Here is a 21110-nt window from a genome sequence, read left to right as displayed (position 1 = left end):
AAGATAGACAAATGATGAGTGCATTTGTTATTGAAAACACACAGAGCTAAAAAGTTACAATCCAACCCGTGAGGCTATAGAGGCATGTGTTGTCCATGTTTCCACAGTTGTTGAGAGAAGGCAAGAGAGAAATGAATAAAGAGAGTCAGGTATTGTATTGTAACCGACATAAAAGGTAAAGATAGGACATCAGAGATAGGGGAGACATTTTTATTCACCTGGTATCTGTGTGGACCAAGTGGTATTTGCATGTTTTGCATCTAGTTTTAATGCAGCTCAAGCTTTACACATACTAGTCAGTTTAACTACTGCGGTTTACAGCCATTAACATGGCAGGAAGAGGTTTCATTCTCAGAACAATAAATAGTTAAATCCAATCTGTTGGGGATTCATCTGGTAAATCTCACAAGGAGTCCAGCAGACTACCCTAACTATATATATTCATCATGACTAAGGTTGAAGAAAAAGATTTAGAACATGTGTGAGTGGTCTTGTAAATAAAATTACTTTAAAAGGATTTATACGATTGTTTTTGTCACTTTTGGGAAACAACATTTAAATGTAATTATCTTTTAATTGGTTCATATTCTTCCCTTTTCCATGTCGAAGCCGTAAAACAACTGAACTTTGGTCAGTCACTGGTCCGTTGGTCTTCCCCTAGGTCCATCTGTGGTCGTTTTAACAGCTTGATGCCTAACTTTTCACTTTCCAGTTTTCAGAGCCAACTTTGAAATTATTACAAGTATCTTTTGAAGGGCTTCTTTTTTTTCTTTCTTCTTTTTCTTTTATATGGTTCATGGTGTATTTATTTAAGGATGATACTCGCCTGACAATCAACCTCTGGGGGTGGGATCGGGCTCAGGATTCAATATTAAAAGTACTAATAACACATACTACTTCTGGTAACACTTTCTATGATGCCCATGTCTATAATGCATTTTAAAACTTGAGTTTAATGCGTTATAATCTGCTTACAGCAGAAAAATTAAAGTTACAATATTTCACAACACATTATGAGGCATTTATAATAGCTTATAAGGTCAAGTATCATAATGCTATACTCACTGACATTTTTTGCAAGCACCATAGTGTATTATAATTGCCATAGTTGTAATACATTGTTATATTTGTATGATGCATTATAATCCATTTTATAATGCATTATTATGTGGTTATAAGTGATTCTAAGTCATTGTTTGCTCTGATAGAAAATATAATTAAATCTTTGCAAAGACAACACACAAAAAAACGTTAAATTAAGTTTTACTTTATTTGCTCTGATCATTTCTAGTTCATTTTAGGACAGCCAATACAATCCACTGATAGTCGTATTTTGCAGGAAAAAAACAATAGACAGCACCAAGGGAATGTAAATCAATAAGAATATTCACAGTTCACCATTTTAGATCTGGTTGTTTTGAAATGGCTGGAGCAAAAGATGTGTCAAGGTTCATTCTCAGCTCAACAACACTAGATTTTCATGGACATTTTACCTTTTCTCTTAAATTCCATGTTTGTTCAATGACTGGAATATTGGCTAACTGTTTTTTAAGTTTTCCTGGATGTGTGCGAACCCTGTTTTTGTTATCCTATAACAGAGTGCAAGTAGTTCCTATTATAAGGCTTGAAAATGGTATAAACAAGGAATTGTGGCACAAGAACAACTTTCTGTAACTTCAGTCTACAATTATAGTTATTGTTTTTTTCTATATTGGTCCAAACCAACTGTTAATATTTAGTGCTAAAATGCAAAAAATTCTATTCACAAAGTGTCCTCACGCAAAATACATTCATGTTTTCTTCTTCTTTTAGCTTCTGGTTATCTTTTATTTACACAAACATGGCCCACAAACATTATACAGAGGTTGTTGAGGCTGACGTTCAGGTGCGGGACTGAAGGGCCAGCCTCTGGACTGTATCTGACAGGTGGGTCATGTCAGCCTGCTGAGCCTGGTGTTTGATGTACTCAAGGGTTCGAACCTGGAGCAGAGAGAGGAGACAGGCTGTAATCACACAAAGCATGTTCACTGAAATGAACGAGACTATGATCTGAACCAAGTGCAGAAAAAATATTAAACAGATATGGATGCAGCTGCTTAAGAAATATTTTAAACGTGTTAGAGGTGTGGGTGGGAACTCACTGAGACTCGAGTCTCACAGCATCCGTGTTTATGGCTAAGGTTCCACAGGTTCACGGTCAGCTGACTCAGCTTGTTGTTCCTCAGGTCACCATGAGCCAGCAGGACACCGAACAGCGAAAAGGCCAGAGCACTTTGACGCCGTATGCTCTGCTGCAAGAGGGCAAGATGAAGGTGGTGTTTTCGTTATTACATAGAATTCAGCTACTAAAGAAAAATTGAAGTGCAGCATGAGAGAAAAACTGTCTTGCTGGTGATAGTGAGCCGCTTCTGCCTCACCTCGTCCCGACCGAGGGCTTTCAGATGGTCCAGGATCTGTCCGATCAGAGTCTCACACAGCTTGTTGATCTCCGACAGAAACTTGGGGTCTCCTCCATAAAGTGTCTCATTGGAGTCCACTGGGACCAGGAAAGACTGGAAAAATGCTCACATTAAATCCCTCTATAAACCACTACAACTTGCAAAAAGATAAAATATGGAGCCTCTTGTCATAAAGCGGAACTGTAACAGTGTTGATGGATTTGTCTTTTAGAAAAAAGTAAAACAAACACAGGCAATAATTTGGATTTCCTTGTATCAAGAGATATTCTTACAGCGCTGTGTGCACATATACCTTTAGGGATGGAGTAGAGGTAGGTTTCTTGGCTCATGGCAGCCAGCAGAGGCAGAGCGCTGATGTAGACCCGCACCTTAGCGTCGCTGTTGTCCTCCCAGGTGTAATCCTGGACCATGTTGAGCAAACCGCGGACTAGGTAGAGCACACCATGCTCTGGATGGTCCTGTAAACGCACACACACACACACACATGCCATGGGCGTGTTAAGGAGATTCGCCTGTTTCTTTGGTAACTTCATCTCCTTTGACTCACACCCACATCAGAACTCCTAACTGAGCTGTTAAATAATTTTTCCTCATATTTCTTTTAAAAGGCTTAGGAAGGGATTGTGTTACCGGGACAACCAGCAGCGTAGACAGAAAGTTGTTGATGAAGTCCAGCAGGAAGCTCTCAGAAGAGCGAAGTTTCCCCTCCACGCTGATGGAGCGAGGAACCTCCGGAAGAAGACTGACTGCTGCCTTTAGGAAAGCATCCGCTGGAGGTGAGGAAGAAGAATGGAGAGAGGAAAAAGAGAGGGAGGAGGGAAGGAAGGAAACAATGAGGCCAATAAAAAGGAGAGAGAAAGGAACGAAGGAAGCAAGGGAAGAAAGGTCGGGATTGGAGATGACAACAAAAAATTGCAGAAAATAAATTAACGAATACCTAAAATTGACTTGAAATTGAATGTGTAAAATTTGAAAGGAAGCCGCTGCTCACCCTGGGAGAGACACTGATTGGCCAACGCAACCTGACCAGACAGCAGATAAAGGCTGAGACGGCTGAAGATGCTGCTGAGAGACGGGATGGTGATGAAACTGTAGGCAGCGCACGCCTGGAAGAGAGGGAAACGAGTGTTACTCAGTCACCAGCTGAAATCTCATCCCATGGGAACGTACGGTGGCCTGCAGTGATCAGATGCTGTGCGTGTCCACTCGCCCTGACGAAGGCCGCCGTTTTACGGGAGTGGCTCCCTCTCATCACGCTACTGGTCTCCATGGCCAGCTGGTTCACCGTCTGGAAACGACAGGGGTGAACACTGAGGATGCTGCGTGTGTGTGCAAGAATATCACACACAAATTAAACACGCAAACACAGATTTTATACTGACGTGAATGAGCTGCACCAGCACTGACTCCAGGTTACAAAAGGTGGCTCTGGCCTCCACACAGAAACTCAACTGCTGCTCGAAGTCTCGACCAAAAGAAACCTGAACACAATGATGGACACACAGGTAGAATATGTACTGTAAGTGTAAACAAGAGAGAAAATAGTTCTTACAGTTTTACTTAAAGATAGGAAAAGTCATGAATTGAAAATCACAACATTTTCCAAACATTTAGAGCTCAAAATAAATATCTTTTGGTTTAGTTTACAGCTTCTTTTAAATTTATTTTTTATTTAAAGTTCATCAAAGTGTGGCACTGTAACAACTTGGCTACTACCAATGTGTTCATAGAGCTCCATTGTTCATTTCCACGAACATGGGGTTTCTAGTTTATATGAGTCAATCCCACGAACACTGTACTGCTGCAAGAAATATTTGCAAGAGCTCCAAATGTGTATTAATTCACAAGTGAAAGTAGTCCCCAACGAATACACTTTTTCTTCTTGATTGAGTAACGTTTGCTAAACACTTCCATGCCCAGCTTTTTTTTTTAGAAAATCATTTAACCTTAGAAAAAAAGGAGCTATTTGTGAGCCTTTTTAAAATAATTTCCATATTCAGTAAGAAAAAATGGGCTTGCTGCTGAGTATGAAAGTCATAAAAAAAAAAGCAAGACTTACTAATGAGTAGTTGGTTTTGTTGACCATCACACAATACAATGCAGGCATTATTTCTAAACCACAGACAAAGATCTGAGGTGTCTCACCATGCGGATGAAGCCGATGATCAGCAGAGCCAAAGATCTTTTCTCATCCTCCAGAGTGAGAGCGCTGCAATACAGAGAGCAAACAGCTGACCGAGTGAAGGCTGTCTCCAGGCAGATCAACAGACATCACATTTGAAATATCTGTCCATATTCAAAATCCACATTAAGAGTACTGAAACTAAGAAGAAAACAAGGTGTTTAAAGTCACTGACAATAACGAAAATCTAAATTATTATTGAAATAATGACAAAATAATTCCTCCGAGCCCCTTAAATACCGTACTTCACAGAGTCGTGCATGGTCTTGCAGATGTGCAACATGGCGTTTAGGATGACCGGGTCTCTGGTGGGCTCCACCTGGTGTCTGCAGCAGATCGAGACCAATTAGAAGTCCAACATTCTTAAAATCTGACCACAAAATTGTGACTTGTTTTGTCACAAAGCAGATAAATCTCATTTATCTAACTATCTGAGGTGGCTCTTACCTGATGAAGATCTCCATGATGGATCTGCAAACCTCCACCCTCACACTGTCCTTCTGGAACATGTCTAGAAATGGCAGGAAACGCTCCTGTGGAACGGAAAAATTGGGGGAAATTGTGGAACTATGGCAAGATAAAGGCCGTTTATTTCAGGCCTCCAGAATGAAAACATTCTATCGTACGTATCTTGAAGTGGTCGTCGCTCACCATGGAGAAGAGGACGGAGAAGTCGTGGAAGTAGGTGAGGATCTTCCTGATCACTGACTGCAGCTGGATGCAGAACAAAACAAGACAGAGTCACCACAGAGCGGACGGCAGGAGGGGGCAGAATGGTTCAGTTTCAAAAGGGTAAATAATCCTGTTGGCCAATGAGCTGCCAACCTGAGTGTACGCATCCTCAAACGCCCGGTCAGGGGTCATGTGTTTGATGATGTCAGCCAGAACGGTGTTGACCTCACGCTTCTGAGAGCAAGAGACAAAAGAAAGGTGAACTTTAAGTAACAAAAAGTGTAACAACAACCCCTCCTCCCTCCGGTGCTTTACTCACGGAGAAGTGTCGGCAGGTGAACTCCACCCAGATCTCAGCACAGTTGATGTAATCCTAAACACAACAAACAAACACATACACAGTCATAACCTAAATGTGTTCATGGGAATACACACCTGTGTGAGAGCAGCATCATTCCTACAGTACCTTAGGACTGCGGACTTTGGTGACGACCTTCCAGGCTTCGTTAAGGATCGTCAGCCTTTCGGATTCTGGAGGGTCGGCGCAGGCCAGACTGCGACCCAGAGATCCAAACAACAGATGCTGGAGAGAGGACGATACAACAATTAAGCTTCAATTCATAATTCAAGTAGATTTAGACAATGCTTAAACCCACAGCTCATTGGTACAGTAAACTTAACTTTCATGAACGCCAAGGTTTGCTGTGAAATTCCCTCACATATTTACATTTACTGGAAAACACTGCATTACAACTGTTCATGCCCTCTGACCTTTGGGAAGCCGGCCTCGTCGCAGTCTTTGATCATACCGATGAAGTCGGTGGCTCTGGCTGCAACAAACTCCGGCCTGAATGCCCTCATGACTGAATTCAGCAGCAAAGCACTATGGGGAAACAGGAAAATGTTGAATCTTCATGGTGAAAGGGATATTTTATTTTACCAAAACCAGAAACTATAGAAACACTTGAGGAAAAGCTGTGGAAAACCTTTGGTGAGTACATTGTGTTTTCTTCTGTTAATTAACTGGATTTTTATGAACTGGTTCCCACTCATTTTGACTTTTTAATCCTGAAAAACAAAGCAATGTGGTCTTGCGAACGCTAAACATCGGTTGCCCATTTCCACTGGTTACAACCAAAATGTTTATTTTTTTTCTTCCAAAGACATTAAATCAATTTGTAATAATAAGAAAGAAACAACTATATAAGTTTTTTTGCTGCTGTCCTTTCCCGTTGATCATTGTACCATATAACTGATCTGAAAGACAAATATACATCTTCAATACCAATGAAGATATGATTCAATTTGACTGATCTGAAATGAGGAAGAAAGACTCTAAGAAAGAATCTAAATATATATTTTGCTCCTGAGGAAAATTAAGACATGTACTTCTTGTACAGAAGCAAGTTACCTTTTATCAACAGGAAAAAAATCTCACAAATTAAATCCACCTCATTATTAGAGTGTCTTTAAAAGCACTCACTTGTTCCCCAGCTTCTTGCATCTCTCCATCATCTCCGTTAGCAGAGGCTGAAATGGAAACATAACAGCATTAAAAACATCTGTGCCTCTGCCCATATAAGGTTTTTGACTGAGCCTGACTTTTCAACTGAAAATCCCATTATTTGGTATCTTTCGTTCTAAAATAAAGAAACTGAATTCAAAGTTCAAGTAAAGCTGTGTGTGACTGCGTGCCTCTGGAGCTCTGTAGGCGATGCACTGCAGGATCCAGTTGATGGCGGGTGAATAGAGCGTCAGGTACTCGGGCACCTCCACCCTCTGCTGGACCAGCTGGTCCTGGACGGTCTCACTGCTGATCTGCCGGAAGCTGCCCAGCAGGTCGAAGAAGTTGCGGTTCAGGCTGTCCTTCAGGTGGGGGGCGACTTCCATGCCCACCTGGAGGGAGGGAGAACTGTTATCTCTGGACCCAGACCGAAGTTATTTTCCCCCTCAACCAATCATAACATTACTCTTTTGCTGGTTTACATTTAAGTGTAAGAAAAATGAAATGATAGATTCATAACAATTTATTTTTCATTCATCCTGGGGGTAAAGACACTGTTTTCATCTCGCTTCCGCCCCACTAATAGGGCAAAAGGAAATACAATGAAAACAAAATAAGAAATGGCTCAAAAACAGGAGAGATAAATGGTAAGACGTGAGTAAGTCTCACCCTGCAGAGGTAAGCTCTGGCATACGCCGCCACCAGGGGGTCTCCAATCCCTCTGATCATGGCTGTCAACCGAGGGAGCGTCTCCTGAATACCGCTGTGAAGAGTGGAGAGACAGAAGGGACCATTTTGTTGGTCCGTTGTAACAAATATATCCCCTAATCTTTCAAATAACCCCCCAAAAGCTAATTCAGACGAACTGAGGAAGTGGAGAAAGTAAAGGCAGAATATTAAAAGAACACCGAAGCTAAATGCATTATGCGTAGACCTAAAAGTAAACTTGGATGTAAAGACTGACTAATAAAGCCTACAAGGTAAAAAAACTGACCATTTGTTCAGGAAGCGGTTGCACTTGAGAATGGCAGCCTCGACGTATCTGTTCACAGAGGTCAAAGAGTCAAATTTCTACATGAGATAAGGGGTGTGTCTTTGATGATCAGGGATGACACGGAGACACATTTTAGATGTAGCGTTATGAGAGGATACTATTTGACAAACAGATTTATGAGCAGATTTAAGCTGTGACGCACTGCTGATGGTGGAAAAAGGATACAATCTGGGCAGGAGCTCTCTGATGGAGGCGATCTTGAAGAACCAGTTGAGGCAGGTCTCCTTGGCCGTGTCGTTCACATCGTCCACTGTGAACAATTCTGAGGAGGAAGGAGGCCAAGCGGACCGACAATCGACAGACACAGACAATATATCCATCACTTCAGAAGTATGAAAAAAGAGTCTAAATGCTCAAATTTAAATCTTTTCGAGAGTCTTCTGCGTACCTGATAGGGGTCGTGGGTCTGAACACATGGTCCAGATTCTGTCGTACACCAGACGGCCTACAGACAAGTGAGACAACAGTCAGAAAGCTAGCAATGTTTTTGGTTTTTTTTTAATGAACTTAGAGATGCAAGGATACGCACCGAAAGTGTCGAGGATATCAGTAATGAGGACAAACTTGCTGGGGTAGAACTGGATCACCGAGGTGTCCGACAGAAGCTTCGAGCACTTTGGAAAAATGATCACAGATCAGTGTTTAAGTTTTTACACAGAGAAATAATAACTTTATTTGTCTGTGTCCAGAGGTTAGAGAGGTGGTTAATGTGACTGAAGGAATATAAATGTTTTTCTCTCCATTGTTTTTGGTGTGTTTCGACTGCTGGATTACCTGGATGACGATCTTCAGGGCTTTGACCTTCTGGTCCGAGGCCCAGGCCTCCTTCAGGGACTGGTTCAGCTCCTCGATGCGGTTGGCGTAATCCTGCTGGGAGAGGTTCAGCAGCTCTCTCTGGGACCCCTGCACACACACACACACACACACACACACACACACCATGTCAGTCTGAAATATAGTATGGATTCTCTCTGCTTAGCTAGAATGATGTTTATTTCAATGAAAATATATTGTGTTGATACATTTTGCAGCTTGTTTAAACACAAGCAGAGGCGGTCAAAGTGCCTCCAATGTTTGTACAGTATATGTATCCATGCAAACACAAGAAATAGAGCATTTGATGACAGATGATTTTGAAATTTGAAATGTGCCAAGTAGACGAGAACGTACCTCCTCCAGATCGTCCAGTTCCTCCAGGCGAGTTCGAACTTTCTCTGAAACAGCGGAGGATCCTGGACTTGGCGCTTTCCCTAAAGGTGACAACAGTGATGTGTCAGCTTTTGACCAAAGTGAAAACACACACATTTGCTGCTTTTTTAAAGATTACTTAAAGCAGAATTAATTGATTATTTTCGCCACAGGGGGGCTATCAACACAACAGTGACATATTATAGCCTTATTAAGTTGATATACAGTTGTGTATTTACTTGTGTTTTTCTGTTTCTACCCAAAGAATTCAAATCAAACATTTGTTCTCCTTTCAGATCTGGTTTGGTCTCCACCAACTCCTGAGAAACAATATCTGGCTCTTTGGCTGTTATGATCACCAGCTAGTTGCTAACTGTGTGTGTCCATTGAGTGTATGTGGTTTTTAGCTGTTAGGTGAAGTATGATTAAAGTCGTTATGATGAAAACAAATGCAGGTCTTACCTTGGTCAGAACCCATGTAAAGATTCTATGAAGACAAAGAAATTGGAATTAGGTTTCTGTTTATAGAAACAAGAAACAACTTCCTGTTATGGTGGAGGACGACTCACAATTGAGAGCTTCTCAGTGGTGGTGAACCGGGCCAGGATCTCCCCGCGTTTCGAGGACCAGGGCTCAAAGTCTGGTCCCACCGCCTCTTCCTCCTTCTCCTTCTTCTTCCTCCCCAGGTCCTGGAAGCACAACATCTCTCCTTTAAAAAAACAGGTATGGGTATCATCTTATTTCAAATTCTGGGTGTGGTAAATAGAGCTCGACTAATGTTAGTTTCTGAAGGTCAGTAACAATAAATGTGTAACAAAGCTGCCGATAGCTGATGTTTTCCATTTTTTCGTGCAATTTCGTAAAAATAAATAAACAAATCAAAGCAGAAATATTTTTGGAATAGCATTTGTCTCAGTGTTACAAACCCCAGTAGAGGCACTGGTTGACAGGGCAGGAGCCTCTGCTGCAAACATGGAGAGGGGGTCGGTCCCATCCAGCATGGAGCTGAGGGGGTCCGGGGGCACCGAGGAGGAGGAGGAGGAAGACGAGGAGGTGCTGCCTTTACGAGCCCCGCGGCGGGTCTTTGTATCAGTCACCTGGGTGGACAGGAGAAGGAATGTTAAAGGGACATTAAACTAAATGCAAGAAACAGTTGATGTTGCTTTTAACAACATCAACTGTTGGTTTTAATTTCTGTCAAATATCATAATAGATGGTGTTTAACTATGGTGATGGTGGAACTGAAGCAGACGCTGTGATGTTGAGACAGTGGTGTTTATGATGATTTATTTATGAGGCTGAACAGTAGTTGCAAGAAAATGTTCACCATGATGGGTTTGAGGGGATGATAGTCTCCAAACTCGACCAGAGCAGCCTCAGGACGACTTCTCTGCAGCTCTGCGTCATAGTTGCGTCCGTTGGATCGCCTTGGTAAACAACACAGATCCAGCTTCCATTCACCAAGTGCGCTTACATTGACAGTCTGAGGTCTCTCACAATATAAACTACTACAGAGAGCATTTTGTTTATTTACTTTCAGTCGTTACAACTGATGCTCATATTCTTCCAGTGAGGCAACTTTGACACATCCCCATAAGCTCTGCCAGAATGCAATCAAATTGTAGGCAAAGAGGACACTTGATTCAAGACCACAGCCATAATACCACTTGCTAATTCTGCATTTGATTGTTGACAGTCTGCAAAACAAGTTTCACATTTCATTTGGCACGATAATTATAATAATACAGCTCGCGACACACACGCTTGCACTACATGATTCTCACAGTCTAAATAAAACGATTTAAGAAAGTTTATTAAATAGAAAAGAACATCTTACCACTGCACCGCAGCCATTTTTTTACAATCACATGACACCTCAGTACTTCCTGGTTATGCCAACTTTTGGGAATGCGCCGTTATTAGTTTAAAATGGGCGGTGTGTTGATAATAATTGTTGTCATCATCAGGAATGATAATTTGAATACATATCAATATGTTATTTTAACGCTTGTAACAACGACAGCGTGGGTTGATAGACGTTTTAATAAACAGTTTGAGCAAAACAACGACTCCATTACCCAGGATACATTGCGCGGTTTCAAGTGAGCTGCCCCAAAGACTCGGAGAAGAAGAGGTCCCACTGGAATTATTTTTGGTGCAATTGAACCCTTTCTTAAATAACTTTGCGTTGTATTACGTACGACTTGGAGCATATCAACCAAACTGATTTAACCTTGTTGTAACAGTAGTTGACCCTCAATTGATACATTTACTTTAAAAAAAACGAATTTTCTCTTGTGACAAGTTTAGCCGGAAGACGTGTCCCCTTGGCACTGTTGAGTGAAACGTTTGTGAAATAGACGATCTCCGTAAGCACCGCTGCTTTTTGCTTTGGGTAACTCAGTCAGTGGAGACCACGGCTAACAGCTTAGCCCGACATGACCTGACCGTAGTGCTGCAGGCTTGTCCGCCCACTTCAATTGACCAGGTACATAATGTCAATGTCAACTTTAGCACGAGTTGGTGTACTTTATTTATTAAAAATGACTCTTCCGTAGGGAGGATTCAGGGTAGCTAGAGGCAGCTAGCTGTTGCGATATAGCAAATGGCAAGACATGGAGCTAATTGGAGCTAATTGGATGAATGCTTTATTTCACTGTTAGAAAGATGAGAATATTATGAAAGTGGATATAATAATTCATTTGGTCAGCGTGAACGATCTTCATTTGGATTTGTCAAATAATCTCAGTCTTTGATTGAATTGTTCAGCCCTTGTGTATACACAGGTGATATTCTCTGTTTATTAAGAGCTGATATGACAATAGCATGGAGGCTACTGATCAAAATACTACATTAAGAAATGTAATACTTGCCTATTATAGCTATGATCTGGCTGTGGCTGTTGGTGCTTTCCCACAGTATCCAATCTAATCTACAGGGTGGGGGATGATATATCAGAGGGGGGGAGAAACCATTACTGTCAAATTAATGCTCAAATGGTGGATTTTTGTATTAATTTCACTCAGAAAAAAAATACATTTTCAAAAAGTTGAACCACTTGACTGTAATGTGGCCTTTTAGACTGGGTAAACAAATCATTCAACATATTTAAATCAGGATGTTTAAGGTTGTAGGCAACACTTTTTCATTATCAATAAGACTGCAGACTTTGTTTTCTCAATTCACCAATTAATAATTCAGTCCATACAATGTCTGACAATAATGAAAAATGCCCATTTAACTTCCCAAAGTTGTTTTGTCTGACCAAGAGACCCAAGTCCAAATATACTGAATGGAAAATCAAGCAGGAAGACCTTAATGTTGAGGAGGCTGGAACAGGATATTGTTTGCCATAATAGTCAGATCGTCAGAATAGTGGCCAATTCATTTTCTTTTGATTGATTAATCGATTAACCGGCTATCCAAGTAACCATAACCCTAGACATCATTTCAACATATTGCTATGGATGGAGTAAGCCTGTCTTCCACCCAAATGTAGAAAAGGTATTTGCATTGTATTGCATTTCCTCATGTTTACATGGCCAAAATGTAGAAGTTAAACTGTAAATTTATATATATGATGAATACTTAATTAATGGCTACTTCATATATCTCAAGAATAGTGTTATAGTGATTGCAAAGCACATAAGTAACTTCAATTGAGTGAATGTATTTATTTTATATGGAAAAGACAAACTTGTACATCTTAGTTTATTCACATATTTGCATGAACATGTCACATGCATTTGTAGTCAATTATCAGACTGAGACACATTGGAGGTAGAGGACACATGAAAGCTTTCCGAAGTGAGACGCAGGCGTTGATCCTCCTTTCTTCTAAGACCAGATTTAAGGCAGCGGGTTGCCATGGAGACTGCCGTGCCCTGCTGTGTGCCACTCTTGCATGTTCTGTGTGTCGCTGTATATAACATGCAAATTAATATGCAAGGTCCCATTTAGTCAGCCAAACGGCCTGTCTGCACAACAAGCGGAGGCGTTGCTGTATAGGGTGGTATATTTCTCATGTTTTTGGACTTTTGGTCAAATTTCTTTTGGACATTTCTATGTGCATTTTTGAATATTTTCTAATATTATATGGACCAAATGAGATTAATAGATTACAAGTCTCTTAAATAATAATAATAATAATTGCAGATTAATCAAAAGTTTAAAAAAAAGTTAGTTAGTTGGCAGTTTTTTGAGGTGATTCCTACCTTTTTATCCATTTTTTCCACTGGTGAAAATGGGCTTCCATACATAGTAATTACACTTATGTTACAGAATTAATGTGGTGCTCATCATGATTTATTAATGTTGCATGTAGCACCTTTTTAATGAATATAGGAAAACAGTGTCATCATGTGCGACCTCGACAGATGGGACACATTTACATTCTTTATGCTAGATCTCTTATTGCACTGTTTTGGGTAACTATACGAAGTCAAGCTGCAGCTGATAGCAGAGAAAGAGGGCCGGTTGTTGACCAGCCTTACTGTCTACTAAAGGTCCCTGATTAGCATCTCTCATTATTCATGCCATCCTATTTCGGAGAACCCTAACAAGCCTTATCTGTGTAACCAATACTCACTTTCATGAAATGATGCCTTGGATCGGGTAGCTACTTTATTTCCTTCTTAAGATATTCACCCCATCGCGTTTCCCTCTTATAGGGTTACCTCTCTGCATCTCCCCTGCAGGTTTCTCAGAGGTTTTTGGCCTGGAGATCTGGATTTGCTGTGAATTATTTACAGGAGAAGTTTATTTATTGGGGCTGATGGGCGTAGCTCAATACCTGGTAGCTGGTCCTTGTTTTCTTTGGCCGCCGTGTGTCACACAGAGGGATGCTGTCTCAGGACTCGACTGGTGCTTTCTAGGAGGTTGCGGTTCCTCGTGCTGCCTGCTTGTATCTCGCCAGTTGGGTTTAACTTTTCAAATGTGCAAGGAGCTCTCACAGCTCTTGACTTCTCCTGAAGGTGGCAGAGATGACAGGGGAAAACTCAGCGGCCATCAGGCTGCTCTACGAAGAGCTTCTCTTTTACACGGCCTGCGTTTGCCATTGCTGGTGTGTGTGTCTGTGTGTGTGCGTGTGCCGGGAAGGCAGAGTGTATAGGAGAGGAGGTGGCGCTGGAGGTGGAGGTGGCATGCGTACGGGCAGCAGCAGCATCAGCAGCTGGAGGTGGCAGCTCTCCCGGACCATGAGGCTCGCTCTGCGCTGGTGCCGGCAGAGAGGAGGCCGAGGCGGGTCGACCAAGCCGTGGATCAGCGGCCGGACTCTGGAGCTGTGGAGCTACAGCAAGCTGCTGCTCAAGTCACTGTACTTCAACAGCCTCACCAACGCGGACACTCTGCTGGACTGCGCGTTTGAGCCCGTCTACTGGATCGTGGACAATGTGACCCGCTGGTTCGGAGTGGTGAGCTGTTGGATTTCTACCCCTCTCTCTTCTCTCCCAAAACTCCTCGAACTATGTCCCTCACCTCCTCACGTCTTCTCTCTTCCTTCTCTTTCAGGTGTTCGTCTGCCTCGTCGTACTGCTGACAACCACAGTTGTGGTCATCGTCTACCTGTTCGTCCTACCCACAATTCTCAGCACCTACCCTTTGTACTGGATCGTCTGGCACCTTAGCTGTGGCCACTGGCTTCTCATCATGGTGGTCTTCCATTACTACAAGGCCACCACCACCTCTCCAGGACACTCGCCCAAGGTAGTGAACTCCTGATAGGCTGAGGAAAAAAAGCTGACACGGTGTAGCAAGATTTATGCTATGTGTGCTATCAGGTACTGCTCAGCTATAGAAGACTAAAACAGTGTCTTCTGTGGTAGCTTTGGTACTATTTTGTACACAAGCAAATTAATACAAATATTGACCTATTGACAACTCGTTAAGCATGCAACTTAACAGGAACCATTTCCAGGGGACGCTAAAAAGTGCTTGTTGTTGCCAAGTGGTGTTGGATACAAATCCCTGAGGTGTACTTTTTTTTTTTTTTTGGTTTATTTTAACATTGTCATCGTATGATTCAGATATTATTGCATATCGGGTTAGCCTTGTTATTATGAGCATCACTTTAACTGTTCCCTGCAATGTGTTTTTTTTAACATGCAGTGCATTGAGCTCTCAGGACCACCGCCATTTCTTTATTTTTCAGGTCTAAACTTCTGTTTGTAAGACAATAATACATCATCTTCATGTGTGTTTTTTTGTTTAGGACAAAATTCATATTCCCTCAGTGTCCATCTGCAAGAAATGCATCACTCCAAAACCGCCCAGGACGCACCACTGCAGCATCTGCAACACGTAAGATAGTCAAATAATAATTCTTATGTACAGTTCTTCAGTTTAAAAAAAAAAAAAAAAAAAAAAGAAATCCTTAATGGTGAATTGTTTCTTATTTTACAGCTGTGTTTTGAAGATGGACCACCACTGTCGTATCCTTTTAACAAGCGATGAAACAAAAAAAAGAGAATGCATGAACATGCTTCACTCTGTTTACTTTTTTTGATTTTTAAAATGTTTCAAGTGTTGTTGTTTTCTTTTTTTTTAAACTTCCCATCTTTGTAAATATTGACCTGAACATGTTTCCAGCCTGGTTGAATAACTGTGTGGGCCACTTCAACCACCGCTACTTCTTCTCCTTTTGCCTCTACATGACACTAGGCTGCCTCTACTGCAGCATCAGCAGCAAAGCCTTGTTTCTGGAGGCCTACGATGCCATAGAGGTGATGATCTATTATCTATGTGAACAAAAAAACAAGCTATTGCCACTCCATAAATTCCATTCTGTTGTACTTGTTGCTGCTAAGGGTACGAGTAGAGACGGTGTCCAGTTTAATTTAGGAGCTATGATGAAATGTTTTGTTCGGTGGCACCTGCCAGACGGTAGCAGGCAGTGAGGCAGGAGACGGGCTCAGTTGGCAAATGATAAGCGAAATTGGAGACATGAAAAGGATCTTAGCTCTCTGCTCTCACATTTACCTCTGACCCTCTTATGTGAAAGGTGCTTAGGCACCAGCTGGTAAACAAACAACTCCAGGCTTTGAATATCAATTAGTTTGAAAGTAAGGGAGCCATCCAGAGATCACTTAACCAGGAACTGGATCCAGGTTGTTAAAGTAGCCATATTGTAAGCAGTCTCTTTATCCTGAGCCGAAATGACCTCAGAGAGCAGTGAGCTAAGACATTCTCGGGTCAGATCTGAAAGTGAAATAAGTCTGTATGCGTCACAAATACGTAAGCCTGACCATTTCCTGTCCCCTTCAGAGATACTACCAGACCCCTCCTCCAACCGACGCCTACACTGAGACCACTGCTCAAAAGTGTGTCATCTTCCTCTGGGTCCTGACCAGGTAAGGCGCGCACGCACGCACTTTTCACTCTTTGTTTCATTGCAGCCATTTGCTAAAATCGAAAAAGTTCATTTTTTTTTTCACATTAATGTACACTCAGCAACCCATCTTGACAGAAAAAAACAGAAATGTAGAAATTTTTGCAAATTTATTAAAAAAGAAAAACTGAAATATCACATGGTCATAAGTATTCAGACCCTTTGCTCAGTATTGAGTAGAAGCACCCTTTTGAGCTAGTACAGCCATGAGTCTTCTTGGGAATGATGCAACAAGTTTCTCACACCTGGATTTGGGGATCCTCTGCCATTCTTCCTTGCAGATCCTCTCCAGTTCTGTCAGGTTGGATGGTGAACGTTGGTGGACAGCCATTTTCAGGTCTCTCCAGAGATGCTCAATTGGGTTTAGGTCAGGGCTCTGGCTGGGCCAGTCAAGAATGGTCACAGACTTGTTCCGAAGCCACTCCTTTGTTATTTTAGCTGTGTGCTTCGGGTCATTGTCTTGTTGGAAGGTGAACCTTCGGCCCAGTCTGAGGTCCTGAGCACTCTGGAGGAGGTTTTCTTCCAGGATATCTCTGTACTTGGCCGCATTCATCTTTCCTTCAATTGCAACCAGTCGTCCTGTCCCTGCAGCTGAAAAACACCCCCATAGCATGATGCTGCCACCACCATGTTTCACTGTTGGGATTGTATTGGGCAGGTGATGAGCAGTGCCTGGTTTTCTCCACACATACCGCTTAGAATTAACGCCAAAAAGTTAAATCTTGGTCTCATCAGACCAGAGAATCTTATTTCTCATAGTTTGGGAGTCCTCCATGTGTTTTTTGGCAAACTCTATGCGGGCTTTCATATGTCTTGCACTGAGGAGAGGCTTCCGTCGGGCCACTCTGCCATAAAGCCCCGACTGGTGGAGGGCTGCAGTGATAGTTGACTTTGTGGAACTTTCTCCCATCTCCCTACTGCATCTCTGGAGCTCAGCCACAGTGATCTTTGGGTTCTTCTTTACCTCTCTCACCAAGGCTCTTCTCCCACGATTGCTCAGTTTGGCTGGACGGCCAGGTCTAGGAAGAGTTCTGGTCATCCCATACTTCTTCCATTTAAGGATTATGGAGGCCACTGTGCTCTTAGGAACCTTGAGTGCTGCAGAAATTCTTTTGTAACCTTGGCCAGATCTGTGCCTTGCCACAATTCTGTCTCTGAGCTCCTTGGGCAGTTCCTTCGACCTCATGATTCTCATTTGTTCTGACATGCACTGTGAGCTGTAAGGTCTTATATAGACAGGTGTGTGCCTTTCCTAATCAAGTCCAATCAGTTTAATTAAACACAGCTGGACTCCAATGAAGGAGTAGAACCATCTCAAGGAGGATCAGAAGAAATGGACAGCATGTGAGTTAAATATGAGTGTCACAGCAAAGGGTCTGAATACTTATGACCATGTGATATTTCAGTTTTTCTTTTTTAATAAATTTGCAAAAATTTCGACATTTCTGTTTTTTTCTGTCAAGATGGGTTGCTGAGTGTACATTAATGCGAGAAAAAATGAACTTTTTCGATTTTAGCAAATGGCTGCAATGAAACAAAGAGTGAAAAATTTAAAGGGGTCTGAATACTTTCCGTACCCACTATATATATATATATATATATATATATATATATATACACACACATATACATACACCCCCCCTGTTTATACATCAGATAAAGGTTGATAACTTCATGTTGAATGATGTCCTCCCTGCAGCACGGTGTCTGTAGCTCTTGGAGGACTCTCCCTTTGGCACAGCATCCTCATCAGCAGAGGAGAGACCAGCGTGGAGCGTCACATCAACAACAAAGAGACCAGAAGACTCCGGGAGAAGGGCAAGGTACATACACTGGTGTACAAATCAGTATTGGATCAGTTGGAGCGCATGCAATCGTACATTTTGAGACAAAAATCTTAAATAACATTGTTTATTCCTGAAGTATTTCATATAAAACACAACTTTGAAAATGTCTTTCTTGTGCTCTAACGCAGGTGTTCAAAAATCCATATCATCATGGTACAATGAACAACTGGAAGTTACTGTTGGGTGTGGAAAAAAGGAGGTGAGTTCAGAAACCCATTTTCCTAAATTGTGCGAATTCTATCATAAGAGTTTCAGCCATAGTTGATTTTGCAAAAATGTTTGAGTACTGTGATGAAATCAATTGCAGTTCAATGCCACAGCTAAGCAGCTTCCTGTCAGAAATACAACAACTAATCATACTGAGGCGTTAATTACAGAAAGTAAATACGTTAGGACAATGAAATGGGTTGCTATTTTGCAAAAACCTTTTGGGAATAGTGTGGATTTTCTAAAGTGGGGTTGTTTAAGGAATTGCTCCAGTGTACAGTGTATAGCAAAGCAATGTACCATGTGGACGAGGCAGCCGCAAAAACGTATTTTTGATTACAAGTTTCACTTTATTTAGAATATTTTCCCTGCTTAGCCTTGCCTCCAGACAGCCCTATCCGTAAGGGAACTGCACCTGATAGCCAGCAGAAAGATGAACTTTTTTCAGCCGATTCGTATTTGTTCTTCTGTTTCCCCAGTCACTGGTTCACGCGGGTCCTCTTGCCCTCCGGCCATCTTCCCAACAGTGACGGCATCATGTGGGACTTTACCTTCACCAGAACAGACCCCATGGCCATCTGATCCTTTCCTCCAAACCATAAACAAAAAACCTGCATTTACACTAGAAAACAACGTGACTGATCGGGACAAAGAAGAGAAGCTCCTGCTGCTACAATCGTACAACAAGGAAAACGAAGCTTTGTAGTTTCACAAATAGACACAGGTTTTTTGCCGTGTTATTTGCACTGTTAAAAGTGGGAACTGAATGGAAATAAGAACTAGTGATTTATCATGTTAGGATTCATCATCATTTCCCAGCCGTCTCTGGTCCACTGAAGGTCTAACTGTAGACCTCTCCACCAGCCGAGGTCGCAGCGCTAATTAGATTTATAAATGGTGCTGCTGGACAGCACAGTTGTAAAGACGACAACGTTCTCCCGACCATCCGTGAAGACACCAAAAATACTTTCTGTGCATCTCTTTGACTGAAAATCACTACAGTATGGGAAGCATTGGAGAACACCATAGTCTGCAGTTACGCACATTTAAAGGTGCTACATGTCACGTCTTAAAACGTTAACACAGCACATTGTAAACTAAAATGATTTTAAGCCGTCATTACCCTTTTTCAGTTGTATTGTCAATGCTTTCAAATATGAGACGGAGGTAAATGTGAGTGTTTTGCTTTCCATTTGACTTCTCAGAGAAGGTCTCATTTGTTTACACTCTTTTAATGTGCCAGCGCTAAAGTGCTAGTTTGGGTCTTTTGAAGTAGGGTTGTATGAGGTACTTACCCATAGTCAGTGTGCTACCTTCAACAGGATGACTTGTCGGCAGGCCCCATTTTGGAGAAGCAGACATGAGTACAGAAACAGCAGCAACATGTATTTTGGCCACCTTAAATGAAGGCTAATCTGAAAAAAAACAAACTGTGTACACTACATTTAGAACATTTTTTCCAGTTTAATTTGCCATGAGACAGCCGTTTCCAACAGGGTAACCGAAGCCTTTATATCCATCTTTGCTCTCGCCAAAGCCACCAGACTCCATTGGGGGTAAAAAACAGTTATTTTACCCTGCAGAACATGGGTGTTGCTGATCTAATGCTGTCTCAATCGGTTACTTTCTTTGTGTTATTGTGTGACTTTGGTTAGTTTTGATTCACCAAAGTCACACAATAACACCAACAAACTAACGGAACAAGGCAGCCGTAGACCAGCAACCCCTGTGTTCTGCAAGGTCAAAGGTTAAGGCTTTTTTTTTTTTTTTTTTTTTAACAGTCTGGTAGCTTTTGTAGAGATTATATATAACAGTTCCAGCTCCCTGTCAGATACATAGACCGTATAGCTGTCTCAGGGCAAGGTAAACTGGAGAAAACATTCTAAATACAGCACACACTTCAACTGGAATTGCTTTTTTCAAAGTAAGCTTTTGTTTTGGTGCCGACCACCATCTACTGTAGGTAATGCACCGACTATTGAGAAGTACCTCATGCCAGCCCACTTCAAAACAGCCAAGCTACCCCTTTAATGTGCTCACGGTTTATTGATGATGAAATGCAAAATCTAGCACCATTAATAACTGACACCATGTTGATCCCTGACTTCATGTTAACCCAGAGATCTGAGCCCAGACCTCGTCTTTTAGTTTCTCTTGTACATGTTGTCCATAATAACTGTGTTTTGTATGTCTTGGGCTGAGGTAAAATCCAAGTGTTTCTTAATGTCGTCAGATGAAAACAGATTTTGAAAGATAATTTTTCATTTTGGTCCTAATTTCAATAATATTCATGTTTTAAGGTTTACTACTGATAAAGAAATAGTTGTGTGCCTTGTTTGTTCCGTATTTAAAACGAGTCACTTTAAATAAGTAAATCCGGCACTGTGAAATACCAGATTTTTAATTCCCTTTCAGATTTTTGACCGCAACATGTTTGTACCATTGACTTAATGATGGATGGGTTGGATCTTTAGTTGCCATAGAAACATGATGTACAGCTGTGATATCATGTGTAACCAATGGGAGCAGAGCTCCAGTTTGATTTATTGTCTTTTTTTAATAAAAAACCTGTTTGATATTTGTAGTTTTTGGTGGTGGTGACATTTAAACTAT

General features: G+C 41.6%; 2 protein-coding genes across 3 annotated transcripts; one reads left to right on the top strand and one right to left on the bottom strand.

Moving 5' to 3' along the window:
• Window positions 1–1261: 1261 nt before the first annotated feature.
• Window positions 1262–11138, bottom strand: vps35l (VPS35 endosomal protein sorting factor like). Its single transcript, XM_054598575.1, has 30 exons — window positions 10897–11138; window positions 10387–10486; window positions 9986–10156; window positions 9629–9748; window positions 9522–9546; window positions 9042–9121; window positions 8646–8774; window positions 8401–8485; window positions 8260–8316; window positions 8037–8133; window positions 7812–7859; window positions 7487–7580; window positions 7009–7209; window positions 6797–6843; window positions 6085–6196; window positions 5780–5896; window positions 5633–5686; window positions 5467–5547; window positions 5293–5355; window positions 5089–5174; window positions 4887–4967; window positions 4605–4668; window positions 3842–3940; window positions 3670–3747; window positions 3451–3565; window positions 3090–3229; window positions 2752–2917; window positions 2418–2536; window positions 2142–2291; window positions 1262–1980 (listed from the first exon to the last, which is right to left on the bottom strand). Exons 1-30 carry the CDS (start codon window positions 10911–10913, stop codon window positions 1882–1884), a joined length of 2895 nt encoding a protein of 964 aa, XP_054454550.1. The 5' UTR covers window positions 10914–11138; the 3' UTR covers window positions 1262–1881.
• Window positions 11139–11459: 321 nt separating this feature from the next.
• Window positions 11460–21073, top strand: zdhhc16b (zinc finger DHHC-type palmitoyltransferase 16b). 2 transcript variants are annotated; one of them, XM_054598546.1, is made up of 10 exons: window positions 11460–11547; window positions 14161–14470; window positions 14568–14762; window positions 15268–15356; window positions 15459–15487; window positions 15645–15778; window positions 16320–16405; window positions 18143–18266; window positions 18419–18489; window positions 18977–21073. In XM_054598546.1, the coding sequence occupies exons 2-10, from the start codon at window positions 14201–14203 to the stop codon at window positions 19077–19079; spliced, it is 1101 nt and encodes a 366-aa protein (XP_054454521.1). In that variant the 5' UTR covers window positions 11460–11547; window positions 14161–14200; the 3' UTR covers window positions 19080–21073. The 2 variants fall into 2 exon arrangements, with proteins under 2 accessions (XP_054454521.1, XP_054454520.1); XM_054598545.1 differs by lacking the exon at window positions 11460–11547 and having other exon boundaries at window positions 13411–14470.
• Window positions 21074–21110: the final 37 nt, after the last annotated feature.

The sequence above is a fragment of the Anoplopoma fimbria genome, chromosome 5, assembly GCF_027596085.1.
Source record: "Anoplopoma fimbria isolate UVic2021 breed Golden Eagle Sablefish chromosome 5, Afim_UVic_2022, whole genome shotgun sequence".
NCBI classification, from domain to species: Eukaryota; Metazoa; Chordata; class Actinopteri; order Perciformes; family Anoplopomatidae; genus Anoplopoma; species Anoplopoma fimbria.
This window is presented reverse-complemented; position numbering and strand designations above follow the sequence as displayed.

Bases quoted from the DNA above. Each gene is read 5' to 3' on its own strand.
- vps35l (XM_054598575.1), bottom strand. The intron at 8,775-9,041 runs GTACGTTCTCGT...GTGTGTGTGCAG, and splicing joins AACTGGACGATCTGGAGGAG to GGGTCCCAGAGAGAGCTGCT. The intron at 1,981-2,141 runs GTGAGTTCCCAC...TCTCTGCTCCAG, and splicing joins GCTGTGAGACTCGAGTCTCA to GTTCGAACCCTTGAGTACAT.
- zdhhc16b (XM_054598545.1), top strand. From the start codon at position 14,042: ATGACAGGGGAAAACTCAGCGGCCATCAGGCTGCTCTACGAAGAGCTT. The intron at 16,406-18,142 runs GTAAGGCGCGCA...TCCTCCCTGCAG, and splicing joins TTCCTCTGGGTCCTGACCAG to CACGGTGTCTGTAGCTCTTG. The intron at 18,490-18,976 runs GTGAGTTCAGAA...CTGTTTCCCCAG, and splicing joins TTGGGTGTGGAAAAAAGGAG to TCACTGGTTCACGCGGGTCC.